At 39.0% G+C, this 23,620-nt stretch overlaps 1 protein-coding gene across 2 annotated transcripts in view; it reads right to left on the bottom strand.

The window, feature by feature from the left end:
• The window catches only part of TIAM2 (TIAM Rac1 associated GEF 2), a 180,062-nt gene that overhangs the window by 15,100 nt on the left and 141,342 nt on the right, over positions 1-23,620 (bottom strand). The window contains exon 16 of one of the 2 annotated variants that reach the window (XM_062572409.1): positions 17,343-17,443. In XM_062572409.1, the coding sequence (XP_062428393.1) occupies positions 17,343-17,443 (101 nt within the window). Of the gene's footprint in view, positions 1-14,602; positions 14,676-17,342; positions 17,444-23,620 lie in introns of those variants that run through there. The other variant, XM_062572408.1, reaches the window with a different exon arrangement.

The raw sequence follows: 23,620 nt of genomic DNA, 5'->3' as shown, positions 1-23,620 counted from the left end.
TTTCTAACAATATGGAATGATTCTGTAATTGTTCTTGCATGACCACCACTGGCACCAGAAAGTCTCTTTCTGACCGCCTGATTCACCACAGGTCAGCCATGTAGTTAGGTTCACTAAGATACTGGGTTATCAAATGAGCTAATGTAAAAGTTATTCTGAAACTAAACTAAGCTATACTAAACCTCCTGTAAGGTGGAAGCTACACATACTAGCACTATAAAGTTTCAGCCATATACATCCCTCACACCTATTTTAGTGGAAATAAATGTTAATATGTCAAAATTTGCCATGTAATCCATATTACTCTATTGTTTCCCAGGCCTCAGTTTTGAACAGTGCCACTATCTCTTAAAAAAATTAAAATTACTTCCCTTACTAATATGTGCAAATATTTTTCACAAACCTGTGTAATGACAGCTTTCAGGACTGTGAAATTTAGATAAATTCCATATTTACAGCATTAAACAAGACTAGACAGAATTCAACATAAATTTAGTGGTGTTTGTTGGAATTATTGCTTCACTGTGAAGGAATACACCAAAAAAAAAAAAAAAAAAAAAAAGAAAAGAAAGAAAATCACAGTAACTCTGTACCACTAAAAATACTTAATGTGTTTTGGAAATAAATTGTAACTTCACTTCAGTTAGTGGGCTATTTTAAAACAACTTCTAAACAGCTGAATTCCAAAGTATGTGAGTGTTATTTTCTTTGATTCTGATGTCAAAAAGTTTTGTATTTTATCAGAATGACTCAGATTTTATGCTCTCTACAGCTCAAGGTGTGCGTGGGCAGCTTGATTTACATCAACATGAGGCCTGATCAAGGACACTGTATCAGGGACATGAGACAGCCTATTGAAAGCAAGTCATAAACATCATTGTCAGGCACAAATTAACAAGAAGGAGTTAGAAGTGCTCTGTTCCTCCCCACTCCCCCTTAGCACAAGGTGGTAGGGCCTTGGAGGACAAGCTGCAAGTCCTCCTTCCATTTCAGTCTGGGTTTCAGATGGATCTGTTCCCAAGAGCCATTCAGTAAGAAAGTGTATGGACTGAGATGATATCCTCAACATAAATAGTATTTGAGCACTCTGGTGCCAGAAATGGTTCTGCATAACTGAACCAAGCCCAAGGTGCTCACTGGGGTACTTCTCAGCCCTACTGCTGATGTCTTGTGATTTTACGAAGGTCACTACATTCCCGAACACGGGAGCACCTTGCTTCTGCCTCTGCATATTGCCTCTTTTCCGCAGTGCTGCTTGTAAGCTCTGATCTTTCCCACAGCCTCCTATCATCCCATTCGAGGGAGGCTTTCAGGCTGTGCAATATCCAGCCCTGCTTTTCATTCTCTGTACCCACTACAGTATTTACATTTGGGTCAAAGCAAGCATGAAACACTACTTGATCAGGACAGAAGTAGTTCACATTCAGCCCTACACTCTGCACAGACCATAGCAGATATAAGATTACATTTTGCCAGTAAAACCACAAAGTGTACAGTGGTTCTGGACCAAGAGCCCAATACTTGTGAGAAACTGGAACAACAAACTAATGAAGAAGAATAAACTTTTTTTGCTTCTGTGTTCCATTTTCTCATGTTTTTTTTTTTTTTTTCCTCTTTCAATCCACATTTATTCTCAAAGCTTCCTTACTACCCAGACTGGAATCTTTTCCTGCCTTTTTTCACTCTGCCCTGGATGTTTTTTCTGACCTTCCTCACAAAAAAAAAAAAATGATCTGCTCTTTTTGCTATTTAAAATGGATCTTTTCTAGAAACACCCTAATGACAATCCCTATGATCACCTCTCCTACATCAGGTGTGGTGCTTCACCTGGACACAGTATGAAAGGCCTAGCCTCTATCCCCTTTTTTATTGTAAGAAAAAATTTCCAAGCCACCTTGGCATTCTGGATGTCAAAGTAGAGTTTGGCAGTTCACTGCGCATAAGTCAAGTACTCTCAGGAGGAGCCCCAAGGTGCAGCACACATGCACTCACCATGCAAACCTATGTTCTTACTCAAATGTGTGTGGCAAAACAAGAATTATACCATGTGAAAATGACATTGCAATGGCTAACACAAAGGCAGGTTAGACTCACAGATACATCTGGTAAACTCCTCAGGCACACAGCTTGTATCTGCACAGGGCCAAGATGACTGGCAGCCCTTATTAAATGGTAACAAATGATTTATGCCAAAGTTTATAGCATCCAACTCATCAGAATCAAAGCATTTACATTAGTGAAAAAAAAAGCCCAGGTCTGACTGTGGCTGAGGCTGCAATGTAGCTGAGCACAGAGAAGAGGTGAGGACAGCAGACAGCTGAAGCAATAAACTTTCTCCATAACACATCCTGTGGCTACTTGATTTTATGTATTACACCTGTGGCAACATGTAAAGGAGACTGAAGGCAACTTCAGCTGACCGTTAGCACTGCAGAGCACACTGAGGCTAAGGATCCAAAAATGCAGACAACCTAAGCAACCAATACTGCTAATTTGAATGGCGGAGTTGGGAAAGAAAACTGGAGCTTATGCAGATACTGTCTTGTCCTCTAAGAAAATATAAGGACCTAGAGGAGCAACGTTAAGAAACTCTCCTTTTATCCCTGCATGTTTTCAACTCATAGTTAAATCTCACATCATTTTGAATGGAGCGTTTCCTGGAAATGAAGAACTGCTTACAGTAACGCTAGAAGGGAAAGCCCTAGGCCACATAACTGTCAGCTTCACGTATAGCTGTCAAAGACCACAGTTGTGCTTCATCTTGTTAGATGGAGATGAATCATGTCCCATTTTCAATAATACTCATGAGAAAAATATTAGAGAGTATTTCTTTAAAGTGAACAAAGGATATGCTTGCTAGGAACCTCTTGGCGGTTTTCTTTGCTCCTTGTACACAAGCATATCATCATCTAAGGCCATGCTATCCCCAGCAGAGTTAAAAATCTCCATAAAATTAATTGGAGAGAGAGCAGAAGACATTAATCAGCAGTAGTTAAGCATTAGCACCACAATTTCACAGCTACCCTGTGACTTTCTACAGAGTGACATTGACTGAGCACAAGTGGCACACAAGGTTAATTAGTGTTACGGTCTTTCTGTTCACTGCTGTTTATTTTACTGTCTCTCATTTATACACCTCAGGTACTCTACGAGGTACTCTGGCAGGGTTTGTTTGAAAAAGTGAAGGAAAGAAGGACAACTTAAATATATATATATATATATATATATATATTCTTTGATTAGTTTTCAGATTCAGGTACCCTTGGGTAAGATATTGACCACATCTGAATTCTTTATCAAAAGAGGAAGCATGCTGATAAGGCATGTTGCAGAAACAGATTAGTCCTGTATCTTTAAAAGTCCCGTATCTCTGCTCTGATATAGGTATTTTCAGGAAATAAAACTGAATGCACCTGTCAACAAAAGAAATACAATTACATGGGATTTTGAGAAATGAACCATCAGCCAGAGACCTTTTTACATCCTTCACATTGTAAAAAAGGAAAGCCTTTTGAGATGTCTGCCATTTTTCTTGTATATGAGAAAGCATTTCTCTCCTGCACAAAGGCAGGCCTTGCAGCCATCACTTCATGCACTTATTTTTGTCACTATGGACCGCTCTCTCTCATCCTCAGACTGGGAAACACTTTATAACCAAAGCAAAGACTAGAAAGTTGCAGGTCTTGGCTTCCTTAAGGACCACTGAAAAAGGTCCTTAAAATCCTGAGTTCTGGACACAGTGATAAAGTACACACATTCCTAAATTGTTTATTAAGATTGAAAAAGGCCAGTACAGTTTTACTGAAAACTGCCTTGTGGGATTTCCACCATAGCTATCTGGGGAAGACTGAGCCTCAGGCAACAGAAGTTAAAATAGTCATCACTGGACTTACCTTTTGGTCGCTTGCCTACTAAGTCACATCCCTTCTCCTCCCCCCCTCCTCGCCGGAAACACGTTCCTTTCTCCTCCGTTAAAAAGGAGCTTGGAAATGAAAATCTAACTCTACCTCAAAACGACCAAGAGCACAAAATTGGCCCTCATGGACACTGCTGAAAATTTTAGGGTCTGTTTTGCTTAGCTGCATTTCTTGCATGCTTTTTAATTAAAATGTTTAAAATATTGCTAAAGGAATTTTGTTCTAAATGCTAATTCAGATCTTGGCTTGTATCCATAAGCCTATTTCGAGTTATGCTCAAGGATGGAGAAAGAACCCTTCTATGGTACATTATGGCACATTATGAAAAACAGCCCTACCAGATCATTGGAAGAGTCCCTAACAGGCAATACGGGAAGAGCTAAGAATAAAGTTTTGTCTTGCAGTCAAAATTTCCCAATTTCAGAGAGATTTTTCCCTCTGAAACTTTATGCTATTTCTTCTCATTTAGAGGTTGACATCATAATGCCTTGTTCTGCCTTTTCTTTTGTAAATGAAAAATGTTCCAGTAATGCAACTAGGTATTACCAACCTTATTTAATGAAACAAAAGTACAATAAGATGACAGCTTGATGATTCATAACTCTTTCCTGACCGAGCAGGTCAAAATCTGAAAGAAAACTGAACACTTGGCTCTGTAAAACAGCTCAGATGCAACCCAATTGACTGGGTGCCAAACCTATTAATCTAAATTACACAGAAGAAAGTCTTCACTCTCACTTGCCACAGAGAGATGCCTATCTTTCTCCTTGACCACACAGAAGGAACCTCTGGCAACTCAGGTGCTTAACTGAAACACCTAGTTATAAACCAAGTCACGCAGACTGGAGCTGGGCCCAAGCTGCTGCATCAACCAGGTCCTGAGGACTGGCAGCTCCTGCAGAGAGCACAGCCGCTGCACTCAGCCTCTTAGAAAATCAATCTCCCAGGGCACCTGATCCAATGCATATCAAAGTCAAAGGCAAAATACCATGGAAGTTTAGATTCTGACTGTAAGAAATGTAAAGATGATGAAAAAGAGCACAAAAAAAGAAGGGGAAAAAAAAAAAAAAAACAGAGAAGAACCCTGGCAGCCCAAATCTCAAAACTCCTGTCAGGTAATATTAAAGCACATTTTGCAGATTTTCCCAAAATCTAATCTAATGTTAGCAAAGTGTTGTCATTCTCTCCTTTTCTCTCACCTTATCCCAACGTAGTCAATCTTTATGCAGAAAGTTCACGTATTTTTCTACCGTCTGTGTAATATCACAACTTAGTCATTTATAGCCTTCTTACTTCCCCCAACAGTTCCTTGACTGTAGCTTTTATTTTCTCCACCCTTTTCCACAATCCCAAATTGTTTGTCAGAAAGAGAGAAAGAGTTAAAACATTAATTTTGTAGCTACTTCCAAATCTTACTGAAGAATCTTTGCTAAACACTTCTCCAAATCTGGATCCCCTCTTAGTCCTTTCTCTGGCAGATGCAAGCAGTAACTATTTGCTTGAGCACTGCAATATCCACCAAACCAACCTCCTTCCCTTCCCCAAGCCTTAAAAAGCCCAAACCTTTTCCAATGCACTTTACATGCCGGTGTAAAGTCATCCACTGAGGACAGGTTACCAGAATCCATTATTTCATTATATGCTCTAATGGTCCCTACTTATCAAGTGCAAAGAGCCTGGCATGTGCGTGCAGCTCAGCCACCTTCCCTAGTTTAATAAAAAGCACCCCCCAGCGCAATACACACGGCGGCCGAACTTACCATAGAAAACATCCTGTGCAGCGAGCCGTAAGCGGCCGCTGCCTGCTGCTGGGTTTTGCGAGCCAGCGCTAAACTCTTTGCTCTGGTTTTACTCCTCCTGAAGGCCGGCATTGTGGCTTGCAGACACTAACTTTGCCGAAGGAAAAGGCCCTTCTAAAGGACACCGTGGTTTCACCCTCACGCACCTCTCTCCGTGCTCGGCTGCAGTGTGCCGGTGTGCAGAGGCACAGCAGGAGGTATTTTTGGTGCCGAGGAATGAAAATCTGAGACACTGTCAACATCCCAGTTTAACTGGGCTAAGCGTTGTAGGAGAGCACAGGCAGGAGACCATACCTCCTTTTATTACTGCAAATGCAATGAAAACATGCCAGGTAAGAAGGAGAAGGGTGATTTTTTTTTCCTTCTTTTTATAGCTTAAGGTAGTCAATGCATGACAAAATGCAGCTACAGCAAGAGAATGTGGGTTTTAAAGAGCAAGCCTCCCCAGAAATGCACCTTCCTCGGTGCATCTGAAATTCACTGCATAAACAAAACATCAGGTGCTTTGAGAAAATTAGCCCAATACCTAAAAATATCTAAAGGGTGCTGACTGCCCTGAAGGTCAACGTGGATTGCCAATGGTACAGATGCTCTGTCAAGGGTATTCGCCACTAAATGCTGCGGCATATAAATGCCCTCAGAACGATAAAACGGAAAACAAAGAGGCAGCACTCTGGACGCTTTGCTTACATAATTGTGCTTGTCCTTTGTTTGAACTTTCCATTTGTAATTACATCAATACAAAGAAATTTAAACTGTGCTCATTAATAAATTCATGCTGGAAAGTGTCAGTCCCCATGCTGATACACTTATACAAAAACAATCATGTCTACAAATAGATTGTTCTTTTTTTAAAAAAAAAAAAAAAAGCAACTTTAAATAAAACATTATAGGACATTACACCATAGAGCTGAAGGGTCAGAAGACTGATAAGCAATTCATTAGTAAAGCGAGAGCTGCGCCAGAGGAATAATAAACATAATAACCCCCACGTTCACCTTATTTCAGCACTTTCAGAGCACAGTGATGCAGAGATATAAGATTTCATTCAACATTGCCCTTTCCATCACCGATGCCACTCTAAAGCTTGCAAACCCTTTCCTTGAACCCAAACGCTGCCTTCGGCTATGTGCGCTACTGCCATGGGTTTCAAGGATTTTCAACCTTCCTATAAGCAGGGACTTAATGTAGCCCCCTTGTTTAATTACTGCAATTCAACTTCCATCCATCTCTTTCCAGATCATTAGTGCAACCTGACAGCTCAGCATTTGCTAGACCATAAAGCTCAGTTGCTGAGTGGCTGTCGAGCTGAAGAACAACGACCCTGGATCCCTGAAATAACAGGCCACTGATAAAGCATGCAGAACACATCAAAGTAGTAGGACCCTTCTGCTTGGCCGATGGACTCTGCCTTTTTTAGGACTGGGCTGTTGTCAGATTCACTGGGCAAGAAGACTGTAAAATAGAAAACCAAAGGGAATGGTTTTGGAGGAGCGACAGAGACGTTGACTAATGTTTCTTTTCCCATGGCCACAACAGCCTGTTTCAGACATCCAATTCCATGGACTACTCTGTAGCACGTACAAGAGCTTACTTTCCTTAGCCATCATCAGTGGTTGCCTCTCAAGTTTTCTGCAGACCTTAGACATCAACAGACAAAGTCTGAAAATAAAAGAAAAATCACTAGTCTTTAAAAGTTAAATGTTTAAAAGACAGCATATGGACTTGAAAAATCACACAAGCCAGTCCATCAGCTCCATGTTTATTAGAGTACAACTGTACTGGCCGAAAAGGTACTGTTTCTCCATTTTCTGTCAGCATGAGTTATGGCAACTTCCAGCTCCACTGTTGTAATAGAGAGGTATTAAAAGGACAACTCATCTACTAGGACCAAGAAAAAGCTTCTAAAATGCAGGTCCAAGCAGTATCATCAATCCTGATGAAAAACAACGACAGGTCTTTTTAGTTCCATATTAGGAAGTAATTCTTCCCCAGGCTTGCTAATTAAGCCTGAGTTATTAGTTAGCCATATGTCAGCTGAAAGATGTTACCAATTAGCAATTTTTTTTTAATGTGCATTCATTAGGAAAAAAATGCAATGTTTTAGTAACACTTCCAACTCTTACAGAGGAACTTGGATATATCAAAAAAACAAAAAATACAAAGGTAAACAAAAAGCCCCACCAAATACACCAAATCAAACATTTTTTTTAGCATTTCTTTTTCTTTAGACTCAATTTCTCTTCTAGGACAGATCTCCTAAGTCAAATGCACATCTGAAATAACCAATCACCTTGAAATACTTTTACGATGACTGGAAAAATGACGTATTTTTGTTGTTTGTTCTTTTGTTGTTTGCTCTGAGTAACACACATTCCCTTCAGAGACATCTGTTTTTCATCTTTCCATGGCACCAGGTTGATAGACACCATAACAGTAACATCCTTCGTACTACAAGCTTCCCTCTACTGTCCCGATTTGTCTAGGTGCACTTACTTAGAGAGAGTTTGTTTCCCATCTAGCTTTTGCCCTCAATGTATGAAGGCAAAAGGCTAATTTTGCTCTGTCTGTATAAAATTTGAATGAAAGGAAACAGTGGCCTGCCTTTGGGAAAATTTGGGGCACTCATGGGCTGATTTATAACATCAGTCTGGACCACCAGTGAAGCAGGAGCATAGTTTGTATACACAGTATGTGACACAAGTGGTCTCTAGGGATTACAAGTTTATGCTCAACCCTGTCTTCAGATTTCTACAGTCATTTAAGAGGACTTACTCTTCTTTTTTATAAATGTGGGTGGATTATTTAAATTTCTCTGAAATTTTTTCTATCATCAAGCTTATTATACTATTAACATGTTTTATAATGTCTTCAAATGCTATTTTCAAAATATAATTGACTACAGTGAAGAGATTTGCTTTAATTACAGCACTAAAAACAGTTAACATTCTGAATATTTAAAATGAATTCTTATTTAATTTTTAAATTCCAGCAGCCTAAAATACTGTTTGGAACGTTCTCACTCAAAGAGTTTTGTGCTGAATGCAAAACTTTTCTTGAATGCTGAATTAGAAACTATGGCAACCACTGAGACATTAATCTTTGCAGTTGCATTCATCCTTCACAGCATATTTTATGAGCATTCTTTCGAGTTGGAGAGGTCAACCCTTATCTTTTTTTATTACCAGCAGGCATATTATATTTAAAATGTTAAAATATGCACTTATCACACTGTAAATACAGATAAAGACCCCATGGATTCCACACACTGACCTTCCCCTTGGTTTTGGTGGGGTTTTGTTTAGACACTAAAGAAGGATTCTGCAGTTTCAAAACAAAATAATCATAATGTGAATGAAGGTCTAGCTTGAATATATTAATAAGTAGAGACAGAGGCACACAGTGCTATGGATAACAGGTTACAAAACATGAAAAATCTGCTGGGGTTTTCCTTTGTATTTAACTCAACTGTTAATTTCTGATCCCAGAATTTTTTCACTCTCCTGCTCTTCCTTCCTTTCAGGTTTTTTTTTTTTTTTTTTTTTTTTTTTTTTTTTTTTTTTTTAAGTCTTTGCTGTTGCAGAATCTGGTGCAGGTAGAAGATTCTTGCAGTTTTGGCATCTCAGATCTACCTTTGACCTTACACGTTCCTAACAGCATAAAATAGGGATCAAAGCCTAATCAGCCTATGAGGATACTCAGGACACAGTCCTTGTCCAGGATTACCTATTGCAAGTTTATCCAGCATACAGTGACTCTGTATCCTGTGAGTGCAGTGTTGCTGTAACTACTGGGCACATCACATGCCTACGCACGTGCTTAAATCTTTCTGCATTGCAAAGCAAAAAGTGTATCTTCCTGCAGGCACTGTAACTGCATGGTATCTCAGTCTTAAAAAGTAAATAATCTACAGCTGGCAGAGAGGTTATCCAGTTCCTTCAGTCTGTCAGAAGTGTGATTAGATATCCCTGCCTTTGATTTCCATTTGAAATGCTGCCGTGACATCTTGCACTGCTGGTGACTGAGGTTGCCTTTGGAGGCCTAAAGTGAGGGACTCTAATGCAGCCTCCTGTCTTTCATCAAGGAAGTTCAAAGCATCTCCAGAGACGATGCTGACAATACCTTACTGTGGTGAGCCACTATTGTTGTCACATGCTTCTCTGTGAGAGAAGTTACAGAGAAGTCATATTCTTCTCTGAGCCTCACAATTTTTTTCCTAGCACACACAAAAAAAAAAAAAAAAAAAAAAAAGAAAAAAAAAAGAAGCTGCATTGTAATTCATCTCTCACTGATTTCTTCCATTTGCAAGCATCAACACCTTTTCCTGCACCTTTTTCATTGACAAACTGTCACAGCACTTCTGAAGGGATGTTTCCTCCAGTCAGAGGAAAAACAACAAATACCACCTTCCCCTGAAACCTCAAGCAACACAATGTAACTGCACGACACGGAAAAACACAGGTTTGTACCTATGCATGCAAGTACTGCATACAACTCTTGCTGTTGTTTCTTTCTGTTCTTGCATCTCCCCATCAGTAACGGTGTATGCAGCTCTCTCTCCAGAGCCTTCAGTTCTGCTGGGGCCAGCAGTACTGGTTGAGCTTGCTACATGCTGGGCTCTCTGCTAGGGTGGCACAAAAATTAACACATCTCCCAGTGGGCCCTTTCACACTTTCAATGCAAAATTGCACCTCCCGGGCACAACTGACTCAAGGAAAACTACTGCTGATGAACATACTATTTCCCCATGTTAGTTCTTAGACTCCCTATATGCATCTGGAATGAACGACACTTGCACTGCAGAGAAGTAGAAAGGATTTGGAGACTGGTATGTTGATCATTGTTAAATCCCTTTCCTACACAGGACAGAAGAAAGACGTTAATTGCTGACTGCTCCCCAAGCTTTTCGGTCTCATCAGCTGCTAAAGAGAAGTTCTGAAGATTAAAATAGAGGAAATAGCCTTAATGTCCTATGGATGGTGAGTAAACCTTCAGGCAGACAGCTCTTTTGCAATTAACAGCATGCTGTGCAAGTGTGAACTGCCTGGGCGCTGCAAAATAGAGCTAATAAGAAGCTATCAACATGAACATCATTTAATTGGATTGCCTCCATGCATAAAATAGGTTTGGGGTCATCTCGGCAAACCAGTAGTTCTCTCTTCCTATTTTATTTTCCCCAAAGGGATCTCTGTCAAGGTTCTGCTCATTTCTACTTGCTTTTCTTTCAATTTAAATCAACAATTAGTGATCACATGATCAGTAATAGTATTTGCTTTCCAAGATTTTTACAATCTTGGCTTAACAAAATTACTCCCCACTCCCCGATATAATTTCCCCCCACACACAGCTTTATTTCAAAGTTAATGTTTCTTTGGGGATGTTTTGGGGGTAGGGATCACTAGCTGACTAGCAAGAAAGGATATGACTTACACTGAACAGAGAGAAATATGGCTCTGAAAACTACCAGACATGCTGAACATACGTATGCAGCCACATCATCCTAAATGTGATAAAAACACACCTTGCACTTGTCAGTTTTGAGGTTTTATGCACATTAAACTACAAATCTTCCTTCCAATTCAGTAAATTTTAACTTTCTCATCCAAGAATCATACTAGGAAATTGTAACCTTGTTGGGGGAAGAACAAAAAACATTGTTTTTGTTCTTGACATTTACCCATTAAAATCTTAAGAGACAGTCTCCCACTGCTTATATATGCTCTTTCAGGTCTACTGAATGAATGTCTTCATCAGATCAAAATAAATAAATGAACTACCATAACTGAATACATGGAACTATATTCACTGACAGTACCAACAGAAGGTTGTTGTGTGTGCGTCTAGGATAACGATGCCCAGCACTTCTTATAGATTGCACGCTTGTACACCATTTTCTAGGTTACGAGTTAGAGGAATGTATCATTACTACTGTCCACTTGCTTTCTCTTGAAAAATAAAATAGCATTCCTATCTTCCATAAACATTAAATTGCTGTATTAGTTTTCTACTAAGATTGGACTAATGATAGTAATGATTATTAACTGCTTCGACATCCACTATTCCACAGCAAACTTTTTGCCCTTCCCTCCCCTCAAAAGCAAAACATTTTCTTTTCTATAATAATGGAATGTCCAGCTGGACTAGCAACGGCATGCACATTCCTTCATTCAGGTTTGAATTCAGCCCAATACATGATGACTCAGGATTTTTACCCTTAAATTACTTTGCCTGCATGCGAAGTTGATGGCTGTAGTACCACTCCTTAAGATAGGGTTTCCAAATCAGGTTTAGACAGTTTGAAGACAAAATACAAATTTCTTCAACTTCAGAAGGGCGTCCCTCCAGTACATGCCTATGTTGTGTATAGAGGAAGCCAAAACCATATATGTAAAAACTGTTCAAAATATTTGCTCATTTTTATTGCAGAAATACCTATCTGAAATCAACCAACATGTAACACTAGTGATTTCTGCTTTGAAATTGTGGCATGTGTATTTTGCAGCTGTTGAAAGCACTGTTCCCAGAAGCTGATGGTGGTGGTTGGACGATGCAGCATGGAAACACGGGCTTTGCCTTCTGACCCAGCCTCAGCCTCTCCTTTTACCCTCAGCTCAGGCACCATCCAACATGCAAACTAGACGCTCAATTGCACATGCACTTTAGAAAGGTTGGAAGAGAAATATCAATAGTTACCCAGGTTAGGAATCTTTGCACATTGGTGCCTTGAGTATGAGTAGCAAGACTACACTCCTAGCCCAGAGCAATGAGTGGACATAGGGAGGCCAAAATCAGATTTCTCACCATGGTTCTTGGCATGCAGCATTCATGAAAACATCTACTTCTCATTACACTTGCAAAGGTCCTCTGGCAAATAGAGAACCGTCCAAAATTGGCACAACAAGGAAGCTTCAAAAGCACTGAAAGGATGATTTGACACTATACAGGACACCAGAGTTTTCAAAACAGACTTCTGAAATGCACAAGTGTGTCCAATATATTTTTTTTTCTATTTTCACTTTCCCTGTATCTACAGAATAAATATGGACATTTCTAGCTGGGTCACTATGCTGACCTGTATCTCCTCTCCATAAAAACCTGGTAGCTTTTGATGAAAATACTCCACTCTATTAGGAAACACAGATTTCTGTTTGCAAAAGGTTTCGTGTCTTCTGTTCATTGCATTAATAACGCATTTTTTATTTATTTTTTGTTAGAGGCAATGGAGATAGACTTATACTGATATAGACATATTGGCATATGACCAATAACCTGTCCTGAGAGCAGATCAACTGCTTCAAGAAGCATTAGCACAGCAAAGCAAAGCCAATTTCTATAAGAGTCCCTCCTACTTAATTTATTCCTATTATAATTTTTACATTTTGGAATGGTATATAGCGCTTCAAAACTTTACAAAATTAAACCTGCTGGGCATTATGCAGAAAATCTTGCATCTGCAATGTTAATTTTTAAAGATTCCAACATAAATCCATTCTGCATTCATTGACTATTTTACCATGATTACAAAGCATCAAAATAGCTATTTTTACTGGGTTTCTTAGATGTGTGAAGGTATTCACCTTTTTATAAATAACTCTAAGATATCCCTGAGAATATAGTGACATTATTTCAAACATTAGCAGTTTACTTTAATTTTTTGCTATAACCTGTAAAATATTCAAAATGAAAACATCTTCCCTTTCTCACAGCTGTATTTATATGAAGACCCAAATTTAATTTGAATGGAAAAAAACTGATCTCTGATGATACTCAAAAGATTTAGAACAACTGAAAGTCAGAGCACAGCAATATTACAAGAAACCCTTAGAATAGGAGTGATTTATACAGTCAAATTTCATCTTTTAGTTATATCAATCTTTCATAAAGGGATACTAAAAAAATGCAGAAAATACAAAGTAAAGACAAGCAAGTTAGTAACATAATACTGCATTTCTTGTTAAAAGAAACCACGGGCTATAGAAAACATTACTGACTAATACAGCTTGCAATTAGAAATCATGAGTAGCTCAATGAAAAGTTACATTTTGTATTCAGCTTTGTGCTACTGTGATGCTTGATTCTTGGCAACTGTCAACATCTCAGGATTTAACTAAGCACCAGGAGCACAGACAATTAGTTCTCGAAATGATTAAAACTCAGCTAAACCTAATTGCATTGACAGTCATACTGCGTCCCCAGATTTTCTGATGCCTTCTATTCTTCTGTCAACAGTACACCTACACCCTGCAGAAATAACAATTGCAGGGGCTACATGTCACTGCCACATAACACTATTTAACACTAATTGAAAATGTACTGTAGCAGAAAATGTTATAAGTATATAACATCTATCCTGGTTAAAAAAAAATGGAAATAAAGTTAAAGGAGGTTTTCTTTAAGGCTCTAAATGGGGCATCCCAGAAACTATAAACCTGACAAAACTGATCAGCGTCTGGAATGGGTGGTTCTTGATGCTCATGTGTTGTTAATAATGTTTTATAATTTCAGGAACAGCTTCCATTTCTGAAATGAAATAATCCTCTGTCATACTTCTAATTCATTAGTTAGCTCTAAGATGAAAGTTAAAAAAGAAAATATCCTAAATTTATTCATTTCTTGGATGACAAAAAAACGAATAAATGAATGACTGCACGTTCGAATGTAGTACACATCAAACAAAACACTTATTCCTTTCAAATTACCAGGCACTGATGAAATGTCTCATTGTACTTTCATTTAAGATGATCTTTAACCCTAGCTTGGTGTAAGATGAAGAGGGTAAGAGTGAAAAACAAAAAGAAAAATACTTCAAATGAGAAACATAAAGTCTAGGAAACAAACATACAACCATTATATCAAAAGCTTTAAGATTGTTTTTTGTGTACTTACATGTTATTAGGAAAAAAATCAACCAAACTTCAAAGGAGTCTGTTCCCTCAGAGCCAAGTGATTACATCTACAGCTGTTGTCAACTGGGAAATGAGCATCTCTAGCTGCCTCTCCCCTGAAATAATCCCAAACTGCCTGTTGTTCCAAGCTGTGCTCAGAACCTCTCAGCGCCACCAACGTCTTCTTCACAACGCTGTAGTTACAGCTCTTCTCTCCCCCATACTTCTGTGAGTATTATTGCATAATACTGAGGTGTCTGCACTACCCTTCTGCCACAGGCATGGATCAAGTTAGCACATGCAGGAAACAGAAGGCAAAGGGAAAAAGGAAAGAAAAAAAAAACAAACAGATGCTGTGCTGTGCTCTTTTAGGCTGCACAATTTCCTCAAACTAACTTTAATTAGCAATAGCTATTGTTCACTGGTGATCAGTCCCAAATCACAGCTATAAAACCAGAAATCATTTAGATTCTTTTTATAACCAATCGCCAGAGCACAGAGTATACACTATTTTCTAAATTTACTGTGGGATGGCTTTTTTCTTCTGAATTCTACATTTATTGGAGAAATCAAAAGGGTCAGACAAAGAGCTCTGACAGTAATAGGCACCCTCCAACAGAAAGACAGCAATCAATTACAAACCATTTGCAGAAATTGTAGAGCTGTTGCAGACTCATTTACAGCTGCAGTTCGAGTCTGACTGCCTTTGACTGCCAAACCACTTTTCCCCCTTGCACCTAGAAAACTAGGACAGCTTCAGCTAGTTTTGAACAAAACAACACAAGCAGACCCACATGCCAGCCCAAGAACTGTTCCGCAATATGGTATGGGCAGTTTCTTCAACAAATTGTGCACAATCTAGTAATACTGATAGACATGACTAATTTGAGACTGGAGAGAGGTCAGGGAACAGACCTGTCTGTTTTCCGCGCTTTCCTTCAGGACTGCAATTGCAGCATGTAATTTAGAGTACCAGAGTAGGTCATTCAGAGCAATAACTACTGTAAATTAATTGTTCTCTGTGTATTTAACTATCACCAAGCTCTCCCTAATTTTCTGTCATCTGGTGTATTTGACATAGACAACCAGAAATGACTTTGGCAAACAAATCCTTCGTTTTTCTACTAAAGCAAAGCTAAAGTGCAACAATCTCTTCCCCCTCCAGCCAGACGGGAACTCAGTCACATACAGCATCCTTGCTGCGCACTCGAGGCAAGGCAGGCACGGCAGATGCAACCAGGTGAGCAGACACCCGGAAGCCCACTGGACCCTGGACCCTCACTGAGCACCACGGCTGATCTACGCCTCAGGCGGCCAGCAGCAAGCTCCTCCTGCACTGCAGCCGGGACTGATCCACTTTATACTTTACTGGTCGCAAAGACACTGCGGGTGTGTACCCAGTCTGTAACACAGGATACAGATTACCCCTGTGGGACCCTCTTCCCATCCCTTACGGGATAGAGGTCCACAGTCACTGTGGAAACCACATACGGGCACCTATATTGGACTGAAGGAGATTACAGAAAAATTCCAAAAGTAGAAGACGATCAGCTCCTCCAGGTAGGAATGGCACAATATATCTTCTTCATTCTGCTGTTCAAAGTTCTTACATTTTGCCTTATCTCTACCTTTCATCTGATCATCTTCTTCTGGTGCAAAAGGCAATACACTCCAGAACCATAAAAACTGTAAATTTCAGTGACCCAATAGTGCAATGCAAGTGTTATCACACACCTGCCTTGAGACGCAACCAGCTCACCACCAGAAGTAACAAAAGCACATCCTTTGTCAAAATTGCAATGCCCAGTAAAACCACTGCCACAGACAGGAAAACACTATCCATTGCAGTATTTGGGCAGGACAACACAACATGCGCTTGAGTTGGATACAGGTTACAATTTGATGGACTTGCTCTCTGAGCAATAAGGACAAAAATTGCCATTTCAAGAGAAATGCTTTCAAAAGTGAACACTAATTTTTGGGGGTCCCTGCCTCTGCCTCCAAAGTCTTGATCTAAGGAAGTTCTGAGTATCTACTACTCCAGCTGACATTAAATGGTAAATGTAGATACATAAAGGTTCTCCAAAATAGACTGAACCGAACCAATCACTGGTCACTCAAACCCTGAGCTGCTCAAAGTCTGCAGTCCAGCCAAAAGGTATTGACATTAAATCGATGTTGCTATTTCACTGCAATCTTAGGTTTAGCTCAGCTGGTTAGAGCATGGTGCTGCTAATGCCACGGTTGTGGGTTCAGTCCCTGCATGGGGCTACGCTGAGGGTTGGACTAGATGATCTCCAGAGGTCCCTTCCAACCTTATGATTCTATGATTTTCTAGACTGCTCATTAATGACAAGCTTAAAATCTTAACAACAAGGCCCCCAAAAAGTAGCAGCAAAAAGAAAACTAACTAAATTGAAACAGTTAAAAAGCACCAGCAGTTTTACTGTTCTGTCAAGAACTAGGTTCAAGCAACACATACAGATGAATTCAACAAACTCCATCTATTTGTCATCTGCCCCTATCACAACGCTGTTGGAGATGCTACAGCTGGTCCTTAGATGTCAACCTGCCAGACTGACCTCAGGTTGATAAAACACTAAGCACAGGTATAAATACACATTTTTTTTCAACTAATTTGTGCCATATAGTAAACATTTTCCCCCAAAAAGCAGTGTGTTAACACTAAGACAGCACTGTCTTGTTAATTATCGTGACTGATGCAGCAAACAAGTTCTTACCCTGAAAGGCGGATCCTTTTCCCTGTGTGGTACTTGGTCCAGAGTGCCATCAGTACTGCTTCTTTTCAAGCTGGCTGTGACATCAGGCACATTACTGAAATCTGCATTTGAAAGAAAACAAATAATTTAAAGGGTTACAAGACAGGAACAGGAAAAGTATTTGCTTTTATTTTTCAAGGAACAATAGAACTGCTATGTGGGGAGGGAATGAATACAAAATCCTCCCCTCCTGCCTGAATATAACATAACAAGAGATCAGAGCAAAGAGAAACAATTCAGACTATGCATGGAAACTCTAATGTCAAAACAGTAGCTGGACATCTAACACCATCTAACACCAACATGAAGCAACATGCATATTTGATTTACAAAAATAAACCTAGCGTTCTTGCTAACAGCGTGCTTTCTAAGGTAGTATTATCTACAATCAGCACACTCCGTGCCAATTGCTGAGACAACCAATGAGAATAATTAAATGCACTCAGTTTTTCTCCTTGGATGATCACACTGTTCTGTGACATGATTTAGTTCTGAATCCCTTAAAGAGATTTAAAAAGAAAAGGGGAATTTTGCCTTGGAACAAACATCACAGTTCATAAAGCTGACAAAATCTCTTCTGGTCATTACTAGTTTGCCTTTTTTTCCAAATTTGGAGCACATGTATGTACTGCCTGGGACAATCCAAAACCACAATAGGTACTGCCCCACTCTACCTATAGACAGGTTATAGCAATCAATAATATTTACATGTAAAGTCAAGATGTATCCAACAATGCTGGGCATTTATACTAAGAGTGATATTATTTTTCTTCCCATCTCCTCAACTGACTACTTAAAAATCTATAGAGATGTTTATATGGAACTTCTACTTAAAAGTCTTATAAGAATATTCCTCTGATTTTTGATCTGCAGTATTATCACTCTAAGTATTTGAAAATCTAAGGCAGCCACCAAAAACCTAATGAGGATTGTTAACAACCTCAGATTGAAAAATAGTAATAAATTAAGGGGTTTTTAATTTGTTGCTTTGCTTTCTAGTTTTTAAACCTCTACGGTATAATTCACATCACATTTTCAAACTTCCTCTGAACAGCAACAAATGCTGGATTATTTTTAAGTGAAAACTGAGATTTTCATTTAATCACTGACTCCAGAAACTAAGGCTGTTATTGAAACAAGAATCACTTGCCTTGCAGTCAAATCATGAGAGTTGGCAATAATAAAATTGTGAAAGACAATAGTATCTCACCACTTGGGTGTTTAAAACCTGAAGCAGAGCTTTTTGTTTTGCTTTGATTTTTAATCTGAGGCAGTTGTTGTTTCCTCTCCGTCCTGTTGATCTGATGGACAGCTACTGACTGAATTTCCCCTTTCTAACTAGCTCAGAGTTTGCTCTGCAGTCAGCCGCCCAACCTCAGCTTTTTGCTGCAAATCTGGCTGAGGATGGGGCAGGGCAGTGCTGGTCTCCTGTCCCTGCAGGACAGAAGCAGCTCCTGTCAGCACCTGGACCACAGTGGAGATGGAAATGGGAATTTTAGGGCAGAAAAGGGCCCCTCATAGCCAATGAAGAGCCTTCTTGGGAAGACAAAGCACGGCAGAGAGATTAGCACTTCAAAGGAAAGTCAGAGGGAAAGAACTGTTTTTCTCTCCACATGGATGATGGGAAAAAGTAACTCAGCATGATGTCATCTTGATAATCTATTTTCCCATGTGTTATTAAGTCAAGTTTAGCATCAAGGTTGACACTTTTCCACCCAGATGCCACAGACTTGATTACTACATCCTTTACCCATCCATTTGTGCCTTTTCCTGCTAGGGTGAGGTATGGCTCCCGATACCTCAGCATTTATGTAACAGTCAATACTCCAAGAGTTACCGTCTTTGCAGAAATACCACCTTGTACACAACAAATAGTCACCCATCATCTTTAAAGACTTTACAAAGAGTGTACCCTTTCCAATGATTTTACTTATGCTTTTACCCTTCCTTCTTCACCATGCATGCCTGAATAATTTTCTTCTGGCCTCCTGACTTCTAAATGTATTTTGATCTTCTCTTCTATATATGGGTCCACATGAATGTCTATTGACTTCCACTGCTGTCAACCCTTTGGTTCACAAAAGGTGAGCCAATCCCTAAAAACATGCACTAGCTTTTAAATAATGTATTTTCTCAGGGGTGAGGCAATGCAAGGGACGCTGTTTCTCCTTTTGTACTCTCCTTGTTTCCTCCTGGATTTTAATACACTTCTTGTTATTCCTACCTCCAACCAAGATACATTTCACAGTCACATAAAAGATCTACAATTTGATCTCAGGAAACTATCTAATGGGAACAAAACTACATCCTTTCCCCGATTTTATAAAGTGGCCACTAAACTTACTAGTCCTTTAAAAAATATGAAGTAAAACTCACTTAGGTAAGCAATAACAAAAAGGTGCAAGTGTGAGAGACATAAATACAGGAAAACAACCAGAAGATAACAAGAAAAGAATGAATCAAGAAAATGACATCTAAAGTAGGCAGAGTATTATATCACTTTATCTGGATGATCTATCTTTTCCTCCCTTCATCCTAATCTCTGTTTTTAATTTGTAGTCTACAGGACTGTCAGAGGTAGATCTGTATTGTCGTGTGCATTTTTATAGTATTTGCTATTGGCTCAATCCATTTCTGACTGTAGTTAAGGCAACCAACAGTAATCGTCATTTTAAATAGCAGTAACTTAAAAAGCGATACAGAGGGGATCCAAGGTGAAAAATGACATCCTACTGCATGCTGTATGCCAAACTAACGCAGGGAAGGAAGGAAGGAAGAATGGCTTGTTGATCAGCTTAGCATCCATATCCTGTCTCCCTTTCCTCCTTTTACTATGAAAGAAGATTTCCTTTGGATTTGCTCCTTCAAGCCATCAAAACTATTCCCAAAGAGCAGAGAGTCATCAACATCAGCTGCATAGCTAAAAACCACAGATCTCCATTGCTCATCCTCTAACCCATGCAAAGAAAATTGAATATTAGAGAATGGGCAATTTCAAATAGAAGGCCTAAGGACATGAACACAACAGCATATTTAGTACTGAAATTCTCAATACTTGTAGTACTAAATGGAAGAGGAATAACAAAACAAACTGTTTTCTTTAAATATGCAGATTTGGATTTAGCTCTACAAGTGGATTTGTACTAATAAAGATGATCTGAAGTAGCAATGTCAAACTGTTATATTGTAAGCCTGGGCAATCATCATCCTTTCAAGCAAAACTAAAACTAAAACTGTAAAGAGTGCCTACAGAATTCAGAGTAATGTCACAGTCATAAGAGTACAGAAATCATGTCAGTATATAACATTCTGGATCTTTGCTGGAAATGACAGCAAAAAAAGTATGAAAGTGGATATACATTCCTAAAATTCCGAAAATCATCAAAATGCTATGTTAAATCAGCAATTCTTGACAATCTTTTTTTTCCAGCCACCTCTAATGTTACTTACCTCACCACAGTTACATTATAGACCTGTTGAAGAGAACATTGGCTACTTTGCTTGGAAATATATTGTCTGAGCAGAGTAATGTCTGGCACAGTAGTGATGAGTATACCATGACTAGCTCTATCTATACAGCTCCACATTACATTTATCTTATCAACATGCTTGTGACAATTCTATCTAGAAGAAAAAGGAGACTGAAAATGTTGGTTAAACAAAACTTAGTTTAAATTTTGTAATGTAATTTTTCTCCACTGCAGCGCACCTCCTTGAACGCACACCTTGCTGTTGCTTATATACACACAGAGTCAGTTTAAATGTATATGACTTCCATCTGAGAAAGACAGGAACTTCAGAAACAGACAGCTTTTTTTTAAGCAAACAGCAGTTTCCTTACACTAAAACACAATGCTGGCTTGTTCCTAGCTAGGGGAGTAGCAACCTCCCATATACGCCAAAACTCTCAAGAAGGCACAGGGGCAAAAAGCCACTGTATGAAAAGGTTAACTGCACCACAGTAAAGGTGTACCACACTTTATGCTTTGTTTCTAGTAATGAATGACGAAGAACTAAGAACCTTCTCAGCACCTTCAAATAGCAACACTCTCACCAGGGGAAAAAGGTGTGGAGCATGCTTCAGGATATGGACCAATAAATGCAAATGTTCTGATGAGTTTCCTCCTTAACAACATCGCTCCTGCTCTTTTGCATCTTGCTAGTAGGCAGACACATGATTCACAATCATTCAAGAGAAATGATAATGTAACCACCAAAACCGAAAGAAAGTATATTTCCTAAGTCATGCTCCTCACTACTAATTATTCAGTTAAAAAGTGGGCATAGAGTATACAGATGGGACAGTTGGTGAGAAAGACAAATACACACAGCACGCCCAAGAGCTCTGAACGCCTACAGGAACGTCTTGCATCTCGGCAGTGGTATGATACACGTACAACTGGTCAACAGGGAAGTTATTTAAACATTTGCGAGTGAGGAGGTACAGTGGAAACACATCCTCTAACAGATGTGTGAGACAATAGTAATCTGTGCTACAATTCTGGCCAAGAAACCAAAGGAAATCAACTGGAATACATCAATATTAACCATCTGGCAATTCATTTACCATAAAAAAGCCATCAACAAAGGCAAGTGTCACTTATCTTCTTTCTCTGTTTAATTAAAGAAGAAGACTTAATTACTTTCTAGTCTCTGCTGCTCTTACCACCTTAGCCACTCACTGCAAAAAAGGAAAAATTATCATGAGAAGCAAGCAGCAGCTAACAATCTTGTTTCTTTTATAATTCTTTAGGACTTCGGTTTTACATTTTTCTCATCAACTTCAAAAATGTTAAATACTCATCACAAGCATATTAAGTGTTACCAAATATCAAGCACCATGTATATGGTGTAACCACCCTCTTTTTCAAAGTACAAAAAGAAGGTGTGTTTCCACCTGCCACTCTACTGAACAATAAATTGGATAAAAAATTCTTTCTAGTTCAGTGCAGATGACACAGCACAGTCTCTCACTCCAAGACAAACTAGAAGCGCTAGAGAAGCATGATCTTCATCTTTGGGCAGCAGCTCTGTGCATCATTTGGTAAATATCTTCAGCAAGTAAAGAGGCATTTCAACAGTTACAGGTAATCTTGCCTTTGGTAAAAATATAGTGACTACACCAAGGTGGAAAATAAGTTTTCCATTCCACAATATTCCTGAGATTTCAAGAACTGTTCACTTTGTATCAGAATTAAACTATGTCCTTTTACATTATATTATTGATTTTTTTCAAAAATTCTGAGGAAGAGATACAACAGAGCAAAAAGAAATAGCTTCATATTAGGATATTCATCCATGATGTAGGAAAGAGAGGAAGTCTCCTGCTCTGTCAGATTCAAACAAAAAATAAATGTAAGTCTCTACTGTCTAAGGTAAGTGGCTTGTTAATAGCTGACAGCTGCCAAATGTGACTCCTTCCTGGTATCCTCAGTTCCCTCTGCTCCACTTACTGTATCACCCAACATTCATTACAACAAAGAGGTTCAGACTCCAAAACTCACCACTCCCATAAGATGCGAGTAACCTAGTTCAAATCTTTCCACCAATATCTGAACGTACATACAAAGCAGAAGAGCTTCAACAGGGGAGAGAGGCAGAATAGCAATTAATGACTAAAAAACAACTCAGTTTGCAGTGGGTGCAAATTAAGATCTACTCATGCACAGCAGAGGACTAGACCTCCTTCAGCCCCTAACACCTAAAAACTGACATACGAAACTGAAATTCAGGAGCAAGGATGATAAATGATTCACAGATGATGGGAAATGGAGGACGATGTTATGCATCCAGTTGAATAACAAATACCTATGCTTAAACAAGGAATGAAGTTCTGGGTTCACTAATTTAACCTAACTTCTTTGATCTCTCTCTCTCTCTCTCTCTCTCTCACACACACACACACACACACACATTATTTAAAGACAAAGACCACAGGATAGATTTAATCTTTCTGAATCTTACTGAAAAAGAGTCCTATAATAATCCAAGGGAGATTTTTAGCTGAAATGAAAAAGACAGAAATTAAAACAAGGTGGAGCTGACTAGCAGGGAAGATAACAATAGACTAGTTTGAAAATACTCCTAGGCCTGGGAGAGACTAACAGTAGATTTTGTCCAAGGTAGATTTGGGGAGCAACTGTACTTAATATTTTCATTATTTGTCTCATCAAAGAAAATACAATAGGAACAGCACTGATTAAACATGCTGATCATTCAAAGTTAACACCATTAAGACC

The sequence above is a fragment of the Rhea pennata genome, chromosome 3 (genome assembly GCF_028389875.1).
Source record: "Rhea pennata isolate bPtePen1 chromosome 3, bPtePen1.pri, whole genome shotgun sequence".
In the NCBI taxonomy this organism is placed as follows: Eukaryota; Metazoa; Chordata; class Aves; order Rheiformes; family Rheidae; genus Rhea; species Rhea pennata.
Note: the sequence above shows the minus strand (reverse complement) of the source record. Positions and strands in the feature narration are given on the sequence as shown.